The 16,291-nt window shown below is 35.2% G+C and overlaps 1 protein-coding gene and 1 long non-coding RNA gene across 3 annotated transcripts in view; both read left to right on the top strand.

Moving 5' to 3' along the window:
• Positions 1–16,291, top strand: part of LOC117570233 (low-density lipoprotein receptor-related protein 1) — an 81,529-nt gene that overhangs the window by 43,434 nt on the left and 21,804 nt on the right. Inside the window, exon 2 of the mRNA XM_034251737.2 lies at positions 11,278–11,391. Within this exon, the coding sequence (XP_034107628.1) occupies positions 11,278–11,391 (114 nt within the window). The remainder of the gene's footprint in view (positions 1–11,277; positions 11,392–16,291) is intronic.
• Positions 7,602–8,387, top strand: LOC117570237 (uncharacterized). 2 transcript variants are annotated; one of them, XR_004572333.2, is made up of 2 exons: positions 7,602–7,649; positions 8,118–8,387. It is a non-coding gene; the product is annotated as an uncharacterized LOC117570237 (long non-coding RNA). The 2 variants fall into 2 exon arrangements; XR_004572334.2 differs by lacking the exon at positions 7,602–7,649 and adding an exon at positions 7,925–8,006.

Raw genomic sequence — 16,291 nt, forward strand, 5'->3', positions numbered from 1 at the left:
ACTGTGTCAAGTGGCAAGTAGCAAGCTGCAAGTGGCAACAACAACACTATCAGCTTCATCAGCTTTTACAACAATACGATGCCCGATGTCCTGGTTGCCAAGATAGTTCTACGGCAATTGTCGGTTGTCAGCAGTGCCTTCTACTTTCGACACGATTAGGATTATTAAAATTTTATATTTCTTGGACGAGCACAGAAAGTTTAAGTAGCCTAGACCGAAAAAGGTGTTGGAGCATCGTCGTGGCGTGTCATTAATGCAACTTTTCGTATTTGCCAAACAAAAACCAAGCAAAAACTCTCCGGCAACGCACTTAAATATTTGCCATAAAGTTGCCAGCAAAATGCATAGAAAAACTTTTTGCACTGGGCCAAACATGGAGCCAACAAAAAAGAAAAAGAAAAGCAAAAACAGGAACAACAACAAACACTGATGATGCTGCAACTTTTTATGGCCCATCCAAGGCGCAAAACAACATCTCAATTTCGAGGACCTCAAGTGTGTGCGTGTGTGGGTGTGTGTATGTGTGTATGTGTGAGAATGACTGCGAAAAGTTTTTGCAAAATAACATAAAAATATAGTAAACCCTAGTATAGTATTTTCATATTGGGTAATAACTATCATAGCCAATTCTTAAGCTATAAAACAATCATTCAGATTTGCGCTTTACGCGTGTGACAAATATGGCGTCATGCAAATGGGAATTATGTAATAAAGTATGAAAATCCAGACTTGAAATCATGTTGTGTGGTTTCTTTTATGAATATTTTCTCGTTGCATTTTTGCAGAAATACACAAGTACTTTCTTAAAACAAACATTAAATAGAAGATCGGGCCTCAAATCGAAAAGAAAGACAAACAAGCGTAATTTTGAAGCTAGAGTTACGATTATGATTACATACAATCATAACTATAGTCTTTATGATAGTCTGATTGGTTGCATCATTTGATTGATCAAAATCGTAGAGTGTCGAAGAAATAGTTTTATATGGCGATATCTTTGATATATTTTTTACGTTACGTTAAGCGTAACATATCTGAACATATACCAAATTTAGTTTTTGGTAAATTGTAGTATTTTTTAGTATTCGGCATATTTTTAAATAATACCTGATTGTTGTGCTTGTTTTGGAAATGGGTATCAATATACTAAGTACCTTCGGTAAATTTTAATACTTTTGGGTATATAAATTTGGTATATTTTCAAAACAATACCTCGCTGTCTTGCTTTTATTGAAGATGAATATCTCATAGTCGAGTATCTCATAGTCGAGCAAAATCGACTGAAACTGTCTTACGTGTTTATTATATTTCTTTACTATTGCATATTTTAAATGAATCAAGATATTGTTTCAGCTGTTGAAAATTCTCTGACTTCTATACCTAATAGATTTTTCACTTATCAAATAGTCTAGCTGAAAAAGTGATGTTCCTAGACATCAATTATAGCTAAAATTTTGCATGAGATTTTAAAAATGTAAAACTTCACTCAACACATGGGAAATTTATTTGGTTTTCGGCTGTGGTCAACAGCTTTCGTAGCTCGCAAATCTCCATGAAAAATGTATAAACTGGCCAACACAAACCATACATATATTTCATTCATTCGCATACCTCTTCATTTTAGAGCTCTTATAAAAACTGCAAATAATGCTTCAGAAAAACATTTAACAACTTTGTTTCTGCTGGTTTTGTAGCTCAGCTTTTGTATTTTTATTTTCATTTTAATTTTTTTGTTTTTGAATTTTTGATGTTGCCGGTTTGCTGCAGATTGTTTTGTATTAAAACAATTAAAATTAATAAACAAAAAGCGTTGCAACTTTTGTGGCGAGAGTTTTTAAAGAGAGTTTGGTTGCGATGTTTTTGTTTTTGCGAGTAAGCTGGCTAGCAGCCCAGAACCGGCTGGAGTTATTGTAAAAGCACATAATAAACTCGATTAAAGTGCACAAAACATACGGTCAAACAACAAACCGAGCCGAGTGCTAGCAAAACTGGCAAATGCCGGATACAACTGTGGCTCTTCCTCTCTGGGATCCGCATCCTTTTTGCCGGCTTCTGAATTCGTTTGCGGCAATCCCCCAGACTTGGCATCTGTCTGAATGCTAGTATACTATAGCATACATTTCTGCCTGGATAGCTGTCAGTCAGAGAAAATGCTGCGTCTCGTTTCGTCCCGTTTCGTTCCGTCCCGTGTGCATTTAAAGTACATTTATGTCAATCACGCTCATTATGCGCACATCACTGCATTAAATTACATACATAGAGTGCCACCGAAGGCACTATGGAGTATCGAAAGAACGCGAAACAGAGACGCGAGAGAGAGAGAGAGAGACAGTGAGGAAGTGAAGGAAAATGGTCACCATCAATGTAAGTGGAAATTGTAGCCATAGCACAAGGAAGTTGAAACGCCACCGGAAGCTGCCATATTTGTACACGCGGTTAAAGCAATACCCTAACTTAAAGACTGTTGGGGAATATGCGGCGTATTTTACATCGATTTTGTATTTATTTATTTAAAGCACTTGCAGTTGAAATCCATTTCAAATCATTTGCAACGAATGTTTGTAATAATCGAGAGAGAGAGAACCGCCTTGCATGTTGTGTATTGTCGGAAGCACAATTTTTGGTCACCTTTTCAAGGTATGGGCTTTTGCTTTTTGTTGGTTCATACTACGATTATACAGCAGTTGTTGCTGCTGCTGTTGACAGGAGAATGCAATGAAATGAATTTCAACCGGAGAATTTGGCATGTGTGCTTGCGTTGCAGGCAAAAATACCAGACCAGGATGTTGGTTGCTGCTGCTGCTGCTGCTGCTGCTGTCGTTGGTTTTGGCTATCATTTCCAGTGCACCACACTTGCCATATAAACATTCCTTTTCGACTTTTATCGTTTCGATTTTAACGGTGCTCATTAAAAGCGGCTCATAAAATTGCGACGTGAAAGCTGCTGCTCCTGCTGCTGTTGTTGAAAATGGTGTGCGAATTGTCGAGCACTGAATCATTAAAGTACACACACATCATACACACACACATGCTCCAAATTTGCGCGCCGTTCAATGCGATAGCGATGGCAACAGAGAACTGTTGCATGCAACACACTTGGCTGCCCATTAAAATGGTACGATTAAATTGAAAGATGTAAAATGCGAACATATCTCAAATATTTAAAGCGTATCTTGTTCGCTTTTTCTACAAATTTCACATAGTGATAATACAAAAAAGTTTCGTTCATGAAAATCGCAGTCAGCAAGTGAGTGAGTGTGTGAAAAATGTTGCATATGCAGCAGCGTTTTGCACGTTGCATTAACTGTCAACGCGTCACTCAGCGCGCTAATTAAGTGAAAAACTGTGTTAAAAACTGCACAGGGCGACAATAAAAGAGGGCGAGAGAGAGAGAGAGAGGGGAAAAGGGAGTCTCCATACATTGTCGCATCTTTTTGACCCAAAAAACGTGCCAAGTTGTTGACAAACAACAAACAGTGTCGACCCGAAACCGACTCTGCTCTGATTCTGATTCTGTTAACGTTACTGAATCGGTTTCTGGTTCGAGTTCTCGTTCTCGTTCTCGTTGTTGTTCTGTTGCTGGGCGCCTGACACTGTCAGCTTCCGTGTGCCCACATAATTTGCAACAAACTGTGGCAACGGGAACGAAGCAGATGCAAATGCGCGACTCTCGGAGTCGTGCCCAAAGGCGCTTAACCCGCTTTCGGTGTCGGGTGTGGATGGAAAAACAAGCGTAGCGCAGCTTAGGCAAGACTTTGCTTGCCTCGTGCCTCGCGACGCTAAAGTTACATCAAAACCGTGTGCCACCGCAAAACTCAAACTCTTTGCAACGAACAACCAAAAGAATGAGACAAAAAACATAACGAGAGATAGACAGACAGACAGTAAAGGACAGCGAAACTAACAAGTAATAGGATGTCGCATAGGAGAAAACACTTGGCGACAATGTGACAGCCGGCAACAGCAAAAGCGTATCAAATTAAAATTGCGAGCAAACACACACAAATGGCACGTAGCAGCAGCCAAGAGTCAATTAAAATTTCTATTTGATTTGGCAAATGTCAGTGGCAAGCGGACATTGCGGACGACACTGCTTGCAACATGCCGCACACACCGGAGACACAAAAAAGGTGAGCTAACTCACCACCCACATCGCTGACCAAACGACAGTCAGAAGAGAGTTGAAAATTGGCTACAGGTTGAAGGTAAATAGGAACAACACGCAAACGTGTTCCGCAAATCAAATTTGCAGCGAAAACTCCAAGAGTTGAAGAGTTTGTCAACTATTTTTGTACTGATTTCAGAGTAAAATGAATGAAGATATTCTGTTGTATTATGGGATTATTTATTTGAGTATGAAATTAAATTAAAAGTGTAATAAATATATATAATATTTTAATTAAGTAATAGTATACTTTTTAATAAAGAATGAAATTGCCCACGAAATATTAATATTATTGATTTTATTATTATTATATTCAGAACTAGATTTGGCAATAATATTTTTGTGTAATTTAAAGAGGAAACCACACCAGTCAGGTAAACGAACTCAATTGCTAACCATTATAGAAGATGTGCCGAAAGTAAAATAAAATGAAATGCAATTCAGGGACATGGCGAAGTTTAAGTATTCAGAGCACAAAGCCCACATTTGGTTCTACGATTGCACCGAATTGCATTGAATTCCAGAGGCATAACTTTGCGATTACCAGCAACTGTTTAAAGTGGACAAATGTTTGTTAATATTCCAGACAGGTTGACTCTTTGGCTAACGACCGTCCAGATGGTTGCAGTCACGAGACGTGGATTCAAGCTGTAGAAACTAAATCAAAACGGCATAAAACTAATTTCCAATGCCGCCAAGTCGTTGAATGTGCACACATGAATGCAATTGCAGTACTCATAAATTATTGAAAGCGCTGATATAAGTACGGTGAAAAACAACAACATTAAGAATAAAACGCACTGCGCACAAAAGCGCAAAATTTATGATGCTATTTTTTATATTTTTGCTGTTTCGTTTATTGTTACCTGCCGCCAACAACCCCATTCACACAGAAACGCACACACACGCCAACAAGGTAATAGCAAAAATGCATCTATAAAGCTTAACGGATACGTTAACAACAATGAGAATAGCAGCGCCACCTATGCGCCCGGCATAACAAACTATTGCGCCAAAAAGTGTGCTACAAATATTGTGAATTCTCAGTGCGTACGATAATTGGATGCACTCGGCAATATTTCAAAGAAATTATGAAACACCTAAAGTCTTTTAGTGTATATATGTTCATACATATGTATATATGACTAACCTCACATATGAAAAGTAAATTTTACAGCACACTTGTGAAAAGACAATCGATATGCATGAAAATTCAACGTAGAAACTGAGAAAATTGGTTTTGTTCTTTGAAGAATAAATCAATCATAATGTTTGTCATTTTCAAAAGAACCTTTTGGAAACCTATCGTCTGCGTAATTTCATAATTTCCGTCTAGAATTTTGTTTGTATTAAAATTTTTGTTAGTCTACAATATCACAAAGAAACTTGTGATATAAACTTTAACAGAACTAAAATTTTACTTTGGATGTTTATTCACAAAAATTACACAATTTAAAGTCCAATATCAGTTTTTACGTTTATAATAACTTTTATTTTTCTTTTAACATTCTTTTTAGCAATTAAGTGAAATGTCGGAATTAATCTTTCATTGATTCATAATGAATTAATATAGCTCACTCCTTAAGAGTGGCTTTGGGATCTATTTTAATTTGTTTTTTAATTGCAGTCTTAAATTAACAAATAATTGTTACTAGTATTGTACAAAAATAAATAAAATGCTTGTGAATATTTTGGTTGTCTTTCGATAAAGTTTATACAATCAAGACTGCTAGAGGATTAACGTAGACTTCGTTGAAGTGGAATTTGTTTTAATTAAAAGGTTTGTCTCTTTATTATGGGTATCTTTTGTTTCAATTTCTTGACTGACAATACATTCTTAGCATAATATCTATGAGAAAATGAACTGTTTGTGAGGCACATTGCCATTAACAAGCAGAGATCTTATGCTTTTGTCGTTCGCTTGACGCCGATTCTGCTTCTCTTGCCATTGCCATTGCGATTGCGCCTGTTGCCGTTACGATTGCGCCTATTGCCGCGGCGTCTGTTGGCCCGTCTATTGCCGCATCGTCTATTGCCATTGCGGTTACGACGTCTGGGGCGTCCGCCCTGATTTGCGCGTGCCGAACCTGCTTCTTGGGCTTCCAATTCTTCCAGTTCTTTCAATAGCTTGTTGAGCTCATCAGCGCTGGCACCATCGATGTTTTTGTCGATGTCCTTAAGGCTCGCCAACTCTTCTTCTTCCTCCAGAGCTTCCAGATCATCGAGAATATCATCGTTATCCTCATCATCCTGACTATACAGACTTTCGAAGCGGATATCTTTGGTTTGCCTCAGTTGCTGAAGAGGACGAGGTTGAAATGTCTCGGGATCTTTTGCCAAAGTGACACTAATGCCGATCAGCACCAGTAGAGTGCATAGTGTGAGACTCTTGAATGACATGTCGGAATCTATATGTTGCTCTTATTGCTGGCTCATCGAGTTTTTATAGAACTTCTTTCGTTCTATCTGCAGGCGGCTGTGTCAACACTTTGTTTGTTTGTTTGTTTGTTTGACCACCGATCGAAACAAAAGTAGACCCAATTGTCACAGTATAGAAAGTTATCAGGAGACCGCAACATTTTGACACCTTTTATTTATGCGTTAAGCAAATTTAAATTAGTTTTTATTGTTTATCAGACTGGGAGGCGCGCTGAGGTGTCGGCGGGGTTGGGACGAGACCACGACAGGCCAGAAAGAAGCTAAACTAATGATGCAATGGCCCAAAGTCACGTACACGAACGTTGGCAGCATCGCCGCCAGTTGCTGCCACAATCAAACAACAACAACAAATACAAATACAACAAAGTCTGAGAAACTTTTCTACAGCTATTTTTGTTGTTGTTGCCACTTCGCTCTTTATGTTAATTTTAATTGTGGGCACGTACAAAAGGCGACAGCTACTGGGCAACAACTGGCTACAAACTGCATAAACATGATATTTGTTTTGGGTAGTAGTTATAGATACATTTGTATCTAACACCCGCGTGGCCATAAATACACATTCACGACTACACCCACACCTCACCATTTGCCACAGCTCGCATTTATTCATAAAATAACAAGCACGAATGCGTTAGGCGATAAATATTAACGATACCATGCACAAATATCAAGTGCTTCCTTCTTGCCATTTTCTTATTCATGCTCATTTTCAAGATTCGTATTATTATTCGATTAAATCTATGTTTCACTAGTTCAATAAGCATTCTCTTTTAATTCATAAATTAAATTTTAGTTCTTCACAAATTTAGTACTGCTTTGGCAGCAACTTTTACCAGATATTTGACAGAAGATGTATCATATACTCAATTCATTCGATATATTTAACGATAATACGGGAAAGATTCAACCAAACAACTTTTTTAGAAAGATAGCAAATAGAATATAGAAAATAGCAAATAGGAAGTAAAAAATATAAGGAGAAGCCAACAAATAGCAAGAACAGAAGACTCAACTTCGCTACTTGTTTAAAGAAATTATGTATGTAAGTATATGGCAAATAAATCAATCGAGGTTGTGAAGACTTTAATAAAATTTATCGGTGTCATAACTAATAACAACTAGTTGTCTGTCCATATACAAAAAACTTTTTCGCCTGACCGATGAATTGCTATCTGAGCTAATAATTTTAGTTAATGCCATATCCAATTTAAACTTTATGGTGATTTATTTCACTTGCATGCTAAATGTACAAAAATATACGGGCTTAATTATTGCATTTGTATTTTTAACACTGTTTTCTCTGCAAACACATTATTACAATTATTTTAATTGAAGCTTTGGCGTTTCTATTAGAATATAGTTTTCATATATTCTTCGTAAATAGAAAAATTTTACCAATGTAAGAAATAAAGTTTATGTCTGGGCCAGAAAATCTGAAATTTTAAATGATTAAATTACTACAGTATTCATGAAATAATGAAATTTGACACAGTGAATTAGATTTTCATAGATTACATAAGAAGATCATATAAAAAGAAGAAATTTATCGAGTCCCTGGTGTATTTTGAATACTGTTCAATAAAGGAGAGAATGATATTGTTTGGAATATTTTTCTTGCTGATTGTGCTTTCTTCTGTATGTGGCCTGTATCCCGGGAATAAATGGATAGAAGCAGAACGGAGAATGTGGGAAAAGAACAGAAGACCAGTTACTATCGATTAATTGTAATATTTTTTAGCTATTATGATTGTGAATAAAAAAGGAAATTATAAAAAACCTTGTTTATAAAAGTGAATCTGTTTTTGTTTATACGCAGTGCATCTATCAAAGCACAGTCTTAATGGACTAATTGATTGATTCCTTTCCAATAAATTTTTGTTAATTCAAATTAGATTTTAAGGGCATTTATTTCACTTGAATGCTAAATATTCAAAACTATGCGGGATTATTTATTGCATTTGTATTTTTATATGATTGTTTTCCCTTTTTTCTCTGAAAAGGCATTAGTTTAGTTTATTATTATTGGAGGTTTGGAATTTCTATTAAAATCTAATTCTACATTGCAGAGTTGTAACTAATTTTGAAATAGTCCTCGCTTTATTTTCAGTAATATAATTTGACACAGTGAATTGCATTTTCATAGATTACATAAGAAGATCATATAAAAAGAAGAAATTTATCGAGTCCCTAGTGTATTTTGAACATTGTTAAATAAAGATGATATCGTTTGGAATATTTTTCTTGCTGACTTTGCTGTCTTCTGTATGTGGCCTGTATCCCAGGATCTCGGCTCGTGAATGGGTAGAGGGAGAACGGAGAATGTGGGAAAAGAACAGAAGACCAGTTACTATCGATTAATTGTAGTTTAGTTTATTATTATTGGAGCTTTGGAGTTTTAATTAAAGTCTAGTTCTACATTGCAGAGTTGTAACTAATTTAAAAATAGTCCTCGCTATATGTTCAGTAATATAATTTGACACAGTGAATTGCATTTTCATAGATTACATAAGAAGGTCATATAAAAAGGAGAGTTGTTTTATCGAGCCGCTGATGTTTTTTGAATGCTGTTCAACAAAGGAGAGATTGATGTCGTTTGGAATATTCTTCTTGCTGACTTTGCTGTCTTCTGTATTCGGCATAATGATGCCCGAGGACTGTTCAAAACTACCACCGGGTAGAGATTTTATATGTTGGGAACAGCAGAATCCGCCGAAGATACCAAACATTTATCTGCGCATGCCTTAAATATACATGAATCATTCATTTTCTGAAAATTAAAAGTTATTAATAAATTAAAAAAAAAATGCTTTATATAATTAATTAATTAATTAAACAAATTAAAAAGTAAGAAAATTATTTGTTTATATTTATATCAAATTTGAAATGCATTTGGTGGCATTTATAATTCATTCGTTTCAACATCTTTTCAGCGTCTTAAAATGGAGAAGGAAGTCATTTTGTAATTGTGTAAGACCGAGTTTGTACTAAACGAGTCCGTATTAAGCTAGACGAAGTGTAGTTTTTATATTTTCGCTGTAAAAGAAAAATGTTAGACATGTAAGAAATAAAGTTTATTTGTTGCAATTAGTACAATATTCGATTCCTATTAAAAGCATTGATCTCAGACATAAGAGTTGTAGCTCTTCATTTCATAGTATCTACTGAATACATTCCAGAGTTGTAAATAATTTACAAATACCATTCGTTATATTTTCAGTAATATAATTTGACACAGTGAATTGGATTTTCATAGGTTTCATAAGCAGATCCTATAAAAAGAACAATTCTTTTAACGAGTACCTGATGTACATATTTTCGAGAGAATGATATTTGGAATATTTGTATTACTGGCTTTACTGTCTTCTGCGTGGAGCAAACTGTGGCCCGAGGACTGTTCAAAATTGCCAATTGGTTCACAGCGGATATGCGAAGAACACCTATATAGCAAATCGAATAGCCAAAAAGATATTCGATTCCTGAGATCTTAGCAATTTGTTGTAATATTCTTTAACTAGAATAAGTGTGATAAAAGGAAAGAAAATTATAGTATATCTTCATTGTATTTTTATTGAAATATAATTTTAATAATGTCTTTATAAAAGCAACATTTCTGTTCTCTAAGAATAAGAGTTTATATGATGCCAAGAATATATAAATGGTCATCGTGCAAAATGGGTTACAGGCAATAGGGATTAACTTAATATGAAGTTACACTTACATCTTTGTAATAGTTCCAGAGATTTAAAAATAATGCCCGTATTATGAATTTATATAGTCTTGCTTAGATAGCTACACTTGCTTTAGTCCTTATTGGAAGCATTGATCTCAGACACAATAAGAGTTAAGGGTCCTCCATTTGATAGTATGCATTGCATATATTATATTTCAGAGTCGTACAGAATTATTAAATACTCGTCACTACGTTTTCAGTTTCAGTTAACAGTATAATATAATTGGACACAGTGAATTGTGTTATTATAGATTACATAACAAAACCATATAAATAGAAGAGTTGTTTTGACGAATACCATTCATTGTTTAAAGCTGTTTAATAAAGAAGAGAATGATATCGTTTGGAATATTCTTCTTGCTGACTTTGCTGTCTTCTGTATGGAGCCAGGATTGTTCACAGTTGACAGGGCAAGAAGTGTATTATTGTTATCAAGAGCTTGCTCGGCGACAGAATAGTGGATACAATGGATACAATGGATACAATGGATAGTTTGTATTATTCCTTGCTATTGTGATTGTAATTAAATGAAACGGAACTAAAATAAACAATCAATTTTTCAAGCTGCTAAACTATATTTAAAATTGTACTTCAGTCGTCAAATATATTTAAAACCTAATTTAATAAGTTTCTCTGTTAGTTTTTGAAAGACCCGTGTTTTGATGGCTTGTACTTTAAATGAAATCAATATTACTTTCAGTTTCATAACAAAACGATAAAGGGGCAAAACATATTGGTTGTTTCTGCCACATTAGTCTCTGCATGTATGAACAATTTTACACATTTGATTAATTTTACATGATTCTGCTTACAAGCCATTAAATATTTGCATAAAAAAATGAATGAATGAAGATATTTCGCTTTTTTTGTTGAGCAACTTTTCGAGCTATTATTGTACAACATACAAGTAAATGTGTTTTTATCTTCTGCTCAATTTCAGGTCCCTGTCCAGCCTCGTATTTCACATGCAACGATGGCTTCTGCATACCAATGCGCTGGAAATGCGATTCCAAGCCAGACTGCACGGATGGCTCTGATGAGGGCAGTGAATGTGGTGAGTACTCTACGCGTACAACTTTCGAATCCATGGATGCAATAGATTCGTTCAGCCAACAACAATTCCTGATGCCCATTGCCATTTGGCATTGATGTTGGTGTTGCTGTTGCTGTTGCCGTTGATTGCAATATTATTGGTTTGACTGTTTGGCTGTAAACGTTTTTGGCTGACTGCGCCTAATGACAGGTGCTGGTCAACGCGCCACAAAATGCGTAAAAGCCTCTGCCAAAAACACCAAATGCAATTAGTGGCCCATGTTGTACTGCTGGCTGGCTGGCTGGCCCTGACTCTGCTCTGCTCTGTTGCTGATGTGCACTTAGGCCATTGTGGCCATTACAAATTTCCGCTTGGGATACCACTTTAACTCTCAACTTTACCAAATGCATTTGCATTTGTAGTTGCATTTGCAGTTGCAGTTGCAACTGGAGAAGCTAGTCGAGTTGCAGTTGCAGTTGCAGTTGTGTTGATTTTGTTGTGCTGTAAGTTGACATCCATATAACCCACATGACTCTGCCACAGAGTCACTCAACCCACTAAATTAATGTGTAGACATTTTCGATGCGTGCCAATAAAAAATAAAAAGAAAAGAAAAGGCCTCTGCGAAATGGCAATGTTGACAACAACAAAGTACAAACAGATACAGCAGCAATATTGGAGCTTGGACTCTGTCTCCTCAGTGCACTCACACAAACTCTTTTTCTGTTGGCATTTTTAATTTCATTTCATATTATAGCATTTTTATGGTGACAACACAGCAACGAGAAGAAGAACAGTGCCACAGCACAGACAACAGACGACAGACAACAGGCAAACTCTGACGACAAATTGTCGGCAAATATTAATGCAACAGATTATAATAAATGTGGCAGCCACTGCCAAACTCACGCCACTTGCTGCTGCTGCACTTCCCCTTCCCCTTTCCCACACTCCTTTGCACTTCTGTTTTCTGTCTCTATCAGTCTTGCATCCACGCAATTTCAATTAAAGCTCACTGACTGCAGAACTGCACACATACAGTTCTCTCTTCAGTTGATATATCGCATTTAAACTGCCTGGCATGCTGAAAAGTTTTTCCGAGGGATTTAGCACTCTCTCGAAATAAATTTCATTTAATTTATGTGCCATTTTATATCTCCTTTTTTGTTTGTTGCATGTGCTTGTGTCTAAAAACTAAAAGCGGAGCTCGGCTATTATCCCAAAAATGTCATCGCTACGATTATAATACGTTTGTCGGCTGCTAAAAATGTGCAGCAAGAAATTTGAAATTGACTAATTGACAATTTCTTACTTTGAGGGCTTTATTTTTATCTACTCTAATTTTTTGTACATAATTCGTTTTGGGTTTGCGATTCCTAGATATCTGCCATCGATTCCCTCGAGAGGAGCATAAAAAGATACTTCACAATTGCTTTATGACAACATTTTGAGTTAGCCAAGTTGATTAAATAACTGCCAGCATGCAGTCACAAATTTGGCCAGGATTTTTGCCACCCCATTTTGTCGTATCAAATAAAATGAAAATTTAAAATTTATACCGTAACATCTGCATGCCCTTGGGCTTATTAAGTACTGCGCCCAACTCCCACATTTCACAACACCACTTGGGCTAAAACAATAGACGCGGGCATCGACATCGACTACGGCTTCAGCTTTGGTTGGTGTGGTTGGTCTCTGGAGTTTAACCTCTTGGCAGCCAAAACATTCCTTTCGGACGTCCCATGTGTCGCCAACGTGGCTTTTATGGTTATGGCCGCGCGTGGAAGGCCGTTCCCTCTCCCTCCTCTCCTTCTATCACTCTCTCTTTCTCTCTTAACGTGGTCGTTGGTGCTGCCATTGTCGACGCCTTTGATTTGGACAACCAACTCGAGAGCTGCGCGTTATTTGAATTCCTCTTCCGCTTCGTGTTGTTTTTTTTTTGGTTTGCCTTTTTCCATCAAATATTTTGGCGTGACAATTTGCATTTTTTTAATATTTTCGCTACAATGAAACCAAATGTGCTACAAAAGTCACACTTGAAGTTCGTTCTGTGCGACTTTAGTATCGCAACAATTGGATAATTTAAATGTACTATAGTACTACAAATTGAAGATCCATTAATTAATCAGTATCCCAAATTTCATAAAAATAAATTATTTACTTTTCTTTTTTTAATAGAACTGATTAATCTATCATAGTTTTTTTTTATATTTTTTCATGTAACAGAATCCGATTTTCAATTTACTAAAAATAATCATTTTGATTGGCATTTTATCTGTATTAATTACTAAAAGTAATCATTTCGATTTGGTATTTCATCGTAACAATTTTCATAACAACTTTATATAAGATCATGGAAATGAAATGGATATTAAGCAATTTCTTTAACTCGTTTGCTGGGTCTTTGTATTTTTGTTACTGTTCTCCCTTAGTTCTCTACTTATACTTCAAGAGAATTAAAAGTAATGCCTGTGTTATAAACTTATATACATAATTATATGCTTAGATAGCTACACTTGCTTTAGTCCTTATTGAAAGCATTTATATCAGACACAATAAGAGTTAAGGGTCCTCCATTTGATAGTATGCATCGAATATATTTTAGAGTCGTACAGAATTGTTTAATACTCGTCACTATGTTTTCAGTTTCCATTAACAGTATAATATAATTGGACACAGTGAATTGTGTTATTATAGATTACATAACAAAACCATATAAATAGAAGAGTTGTTTTCACGAGTACTATTCATTTTTGAAAGCTGTTTAATAAAGATGAGAATGATATCGTTTGGAATATGCTTCTTGCTGACTTTGCTGTCTTCTGTATTCGCCATAATGGTGGAAGAGGATTGTTCAAAATTACCTGCGGGTCCAGCGTGGGTATGCGAAGAAAGGAAGTGGTTTGAAAAGAACAGACCTAGAGAAATAAAACTTTAAGTTCTTAGCAATTTATTGTAGTATAAAAAAATAGAAAGAAGAAAGAAGAAGGCCACAATTTGTTTTGTTCATCATTGTTTTCCCTCAACTCTTTGCAAATAAAAAAAAATTCTGTCCTTTAAGAAATACATTTTATGTGATGACAAGAAAATGTAAAAACAGCTTTTAAATGGTTAATAATCAAAATGAGTTAAAGTTTATAGTAATTAACTTAAAATGAAGTTACACTTACATCTTTGTAATAGTTCCAGAGATTTAAAAGTAATACCCGTATTATGAACTTATATAGTTTTATGGTTAGATAGCTACAATTGCTTTAGTCCTTATTGGAAGCATTGATCTCAGACACAATAAGAGTTAAGGGTCCTCCATTTGATAGTATGCATCGAATATATTTTAGACAGTATAATATTATACAATTGGACACAGTGAATTGTGTTATTATAGATTACATAACAATCCCACATAAATAGAAGAGTTGCTGTCACGAGTACTATACATTTTTGAAAGCTGTTTAATAAAGATGAGAATGATATCGTTTGGAATATTCTTCTTGCTGACTTTGCTGTCTTCTGTATTCGGCATAATGGTGGACGAGGATTGTTCAAAATTACCTGTGGGTCCAGCGTGGGTATGTCAAGAAAGGAAGTCTTTTGAAGAGAACAGACGTAGAAAAATAAAACTTTAAGTTCATAGTAATTTATTGTAATAGAAAAGAATTTAAAAATAAAGAACATTAAAGTAAATCTTTATGTTAAAAGTAAATTTGTTTTAGTTTTTACGAAGCGCTTCTTTCACGTCCACAATTTGTTTTGTTCATCATTGTTTATTCTCAACTCTACGCAAATAAAAAATAAAATTTCTGTCGCCTAAGAAATACATTTTTTGTGATGACAAGAAAATATAAAAACAGCTTTTACATGGTTAAAAAGCAAAGTGGGTTACAGTTTATAGTAATTAGCTTACATCTACTTCAAGAGAATAAAAACAAGTAAGAAAGCTACAGTCGAGTGTGCTCGACTTTGCGATATTCGCTACCCATTTTGAATAGTAGCAAAATATTGCGGTATTATTCTCAAAATATACCAAAAATGCTACAAACACTAAAAATATACAAAATGTATATATTTGGTATATCGTACCGCATATATAGTATCGCATTCAAAATATACCATAGACGGCACAGTATACCAAAGCAACTAAGACCTCTAGGAAGAAGGCGTTTTTGCCCATACAAAAATATTTCTTTAATAACTTCGACCATTTTTATCTGATAGCAACCAAATTTTTAGGAATCACAATAACTATAGTTATTATTGTATATACCAAACTCTAGCTTTAAAATTACGCTTGTTATGCGATTTTTGTTGATTTGCGAGGGCGGAAGTGGGCGTCGTAAAAATTTGAAACAATCTTGATCTGCGTGCAAACAACAAATGCTGTCGAAAAAAATTAAAAATTAAATAAAATTATTACTCTATCTCTTAGAGTTTCATACGGACAGATGGATATGGCTATGTAGATCGCCTGTCGGCACAAAGTTAAAATACCCTTCTACCCTATGGGTAGCGGGTATAATGAATACCTGTATTATGAACTTACTTGTATATAGTCTTGCTTAGCATTAATATTCAAGTTTATTCAAATAGCTACAATCCTTAATCCCTATTGAAAGCATTAATCTCAGACACAATAAGTGTTATGGAATCTACATTTGATATGCATTGAAAATATTCCAGAGTTGTCACTAATTTTTAAATACGTGTCGAAATATTTTTAGCTTTAATTATAATATAATTTGACATAGTATATTGGATTTTCCTGGGTTACATCACAAAACTATATAAAAGGAGAGTTATTTTGAAGAGTAACTTATACTTCTTTGAAATCTGCTCAATAACGGAGAGAATGAAATCGTTTGCAATATTCTTCCTGTTGACTTTGCTGTCTTCTGCATGGGCTCAGCAGCAGAGTGGCTATGAA

This window comes from Drosophila albomicans, chromosome 3 (genome assembly GCF_009650485.2).
Source record: "Drosophila albomicans strain 15112-1751.03 chromosome 3, ASM965048v2, whole genome shotgun sequence".
Classification (NCBI taxonomy): domain Eukaryota; kingdom Metazoa; phylum Arthropoda; class Insecta; order Diptera; family Drosophilidae; genus Drosophila; species Drosophila albomicans.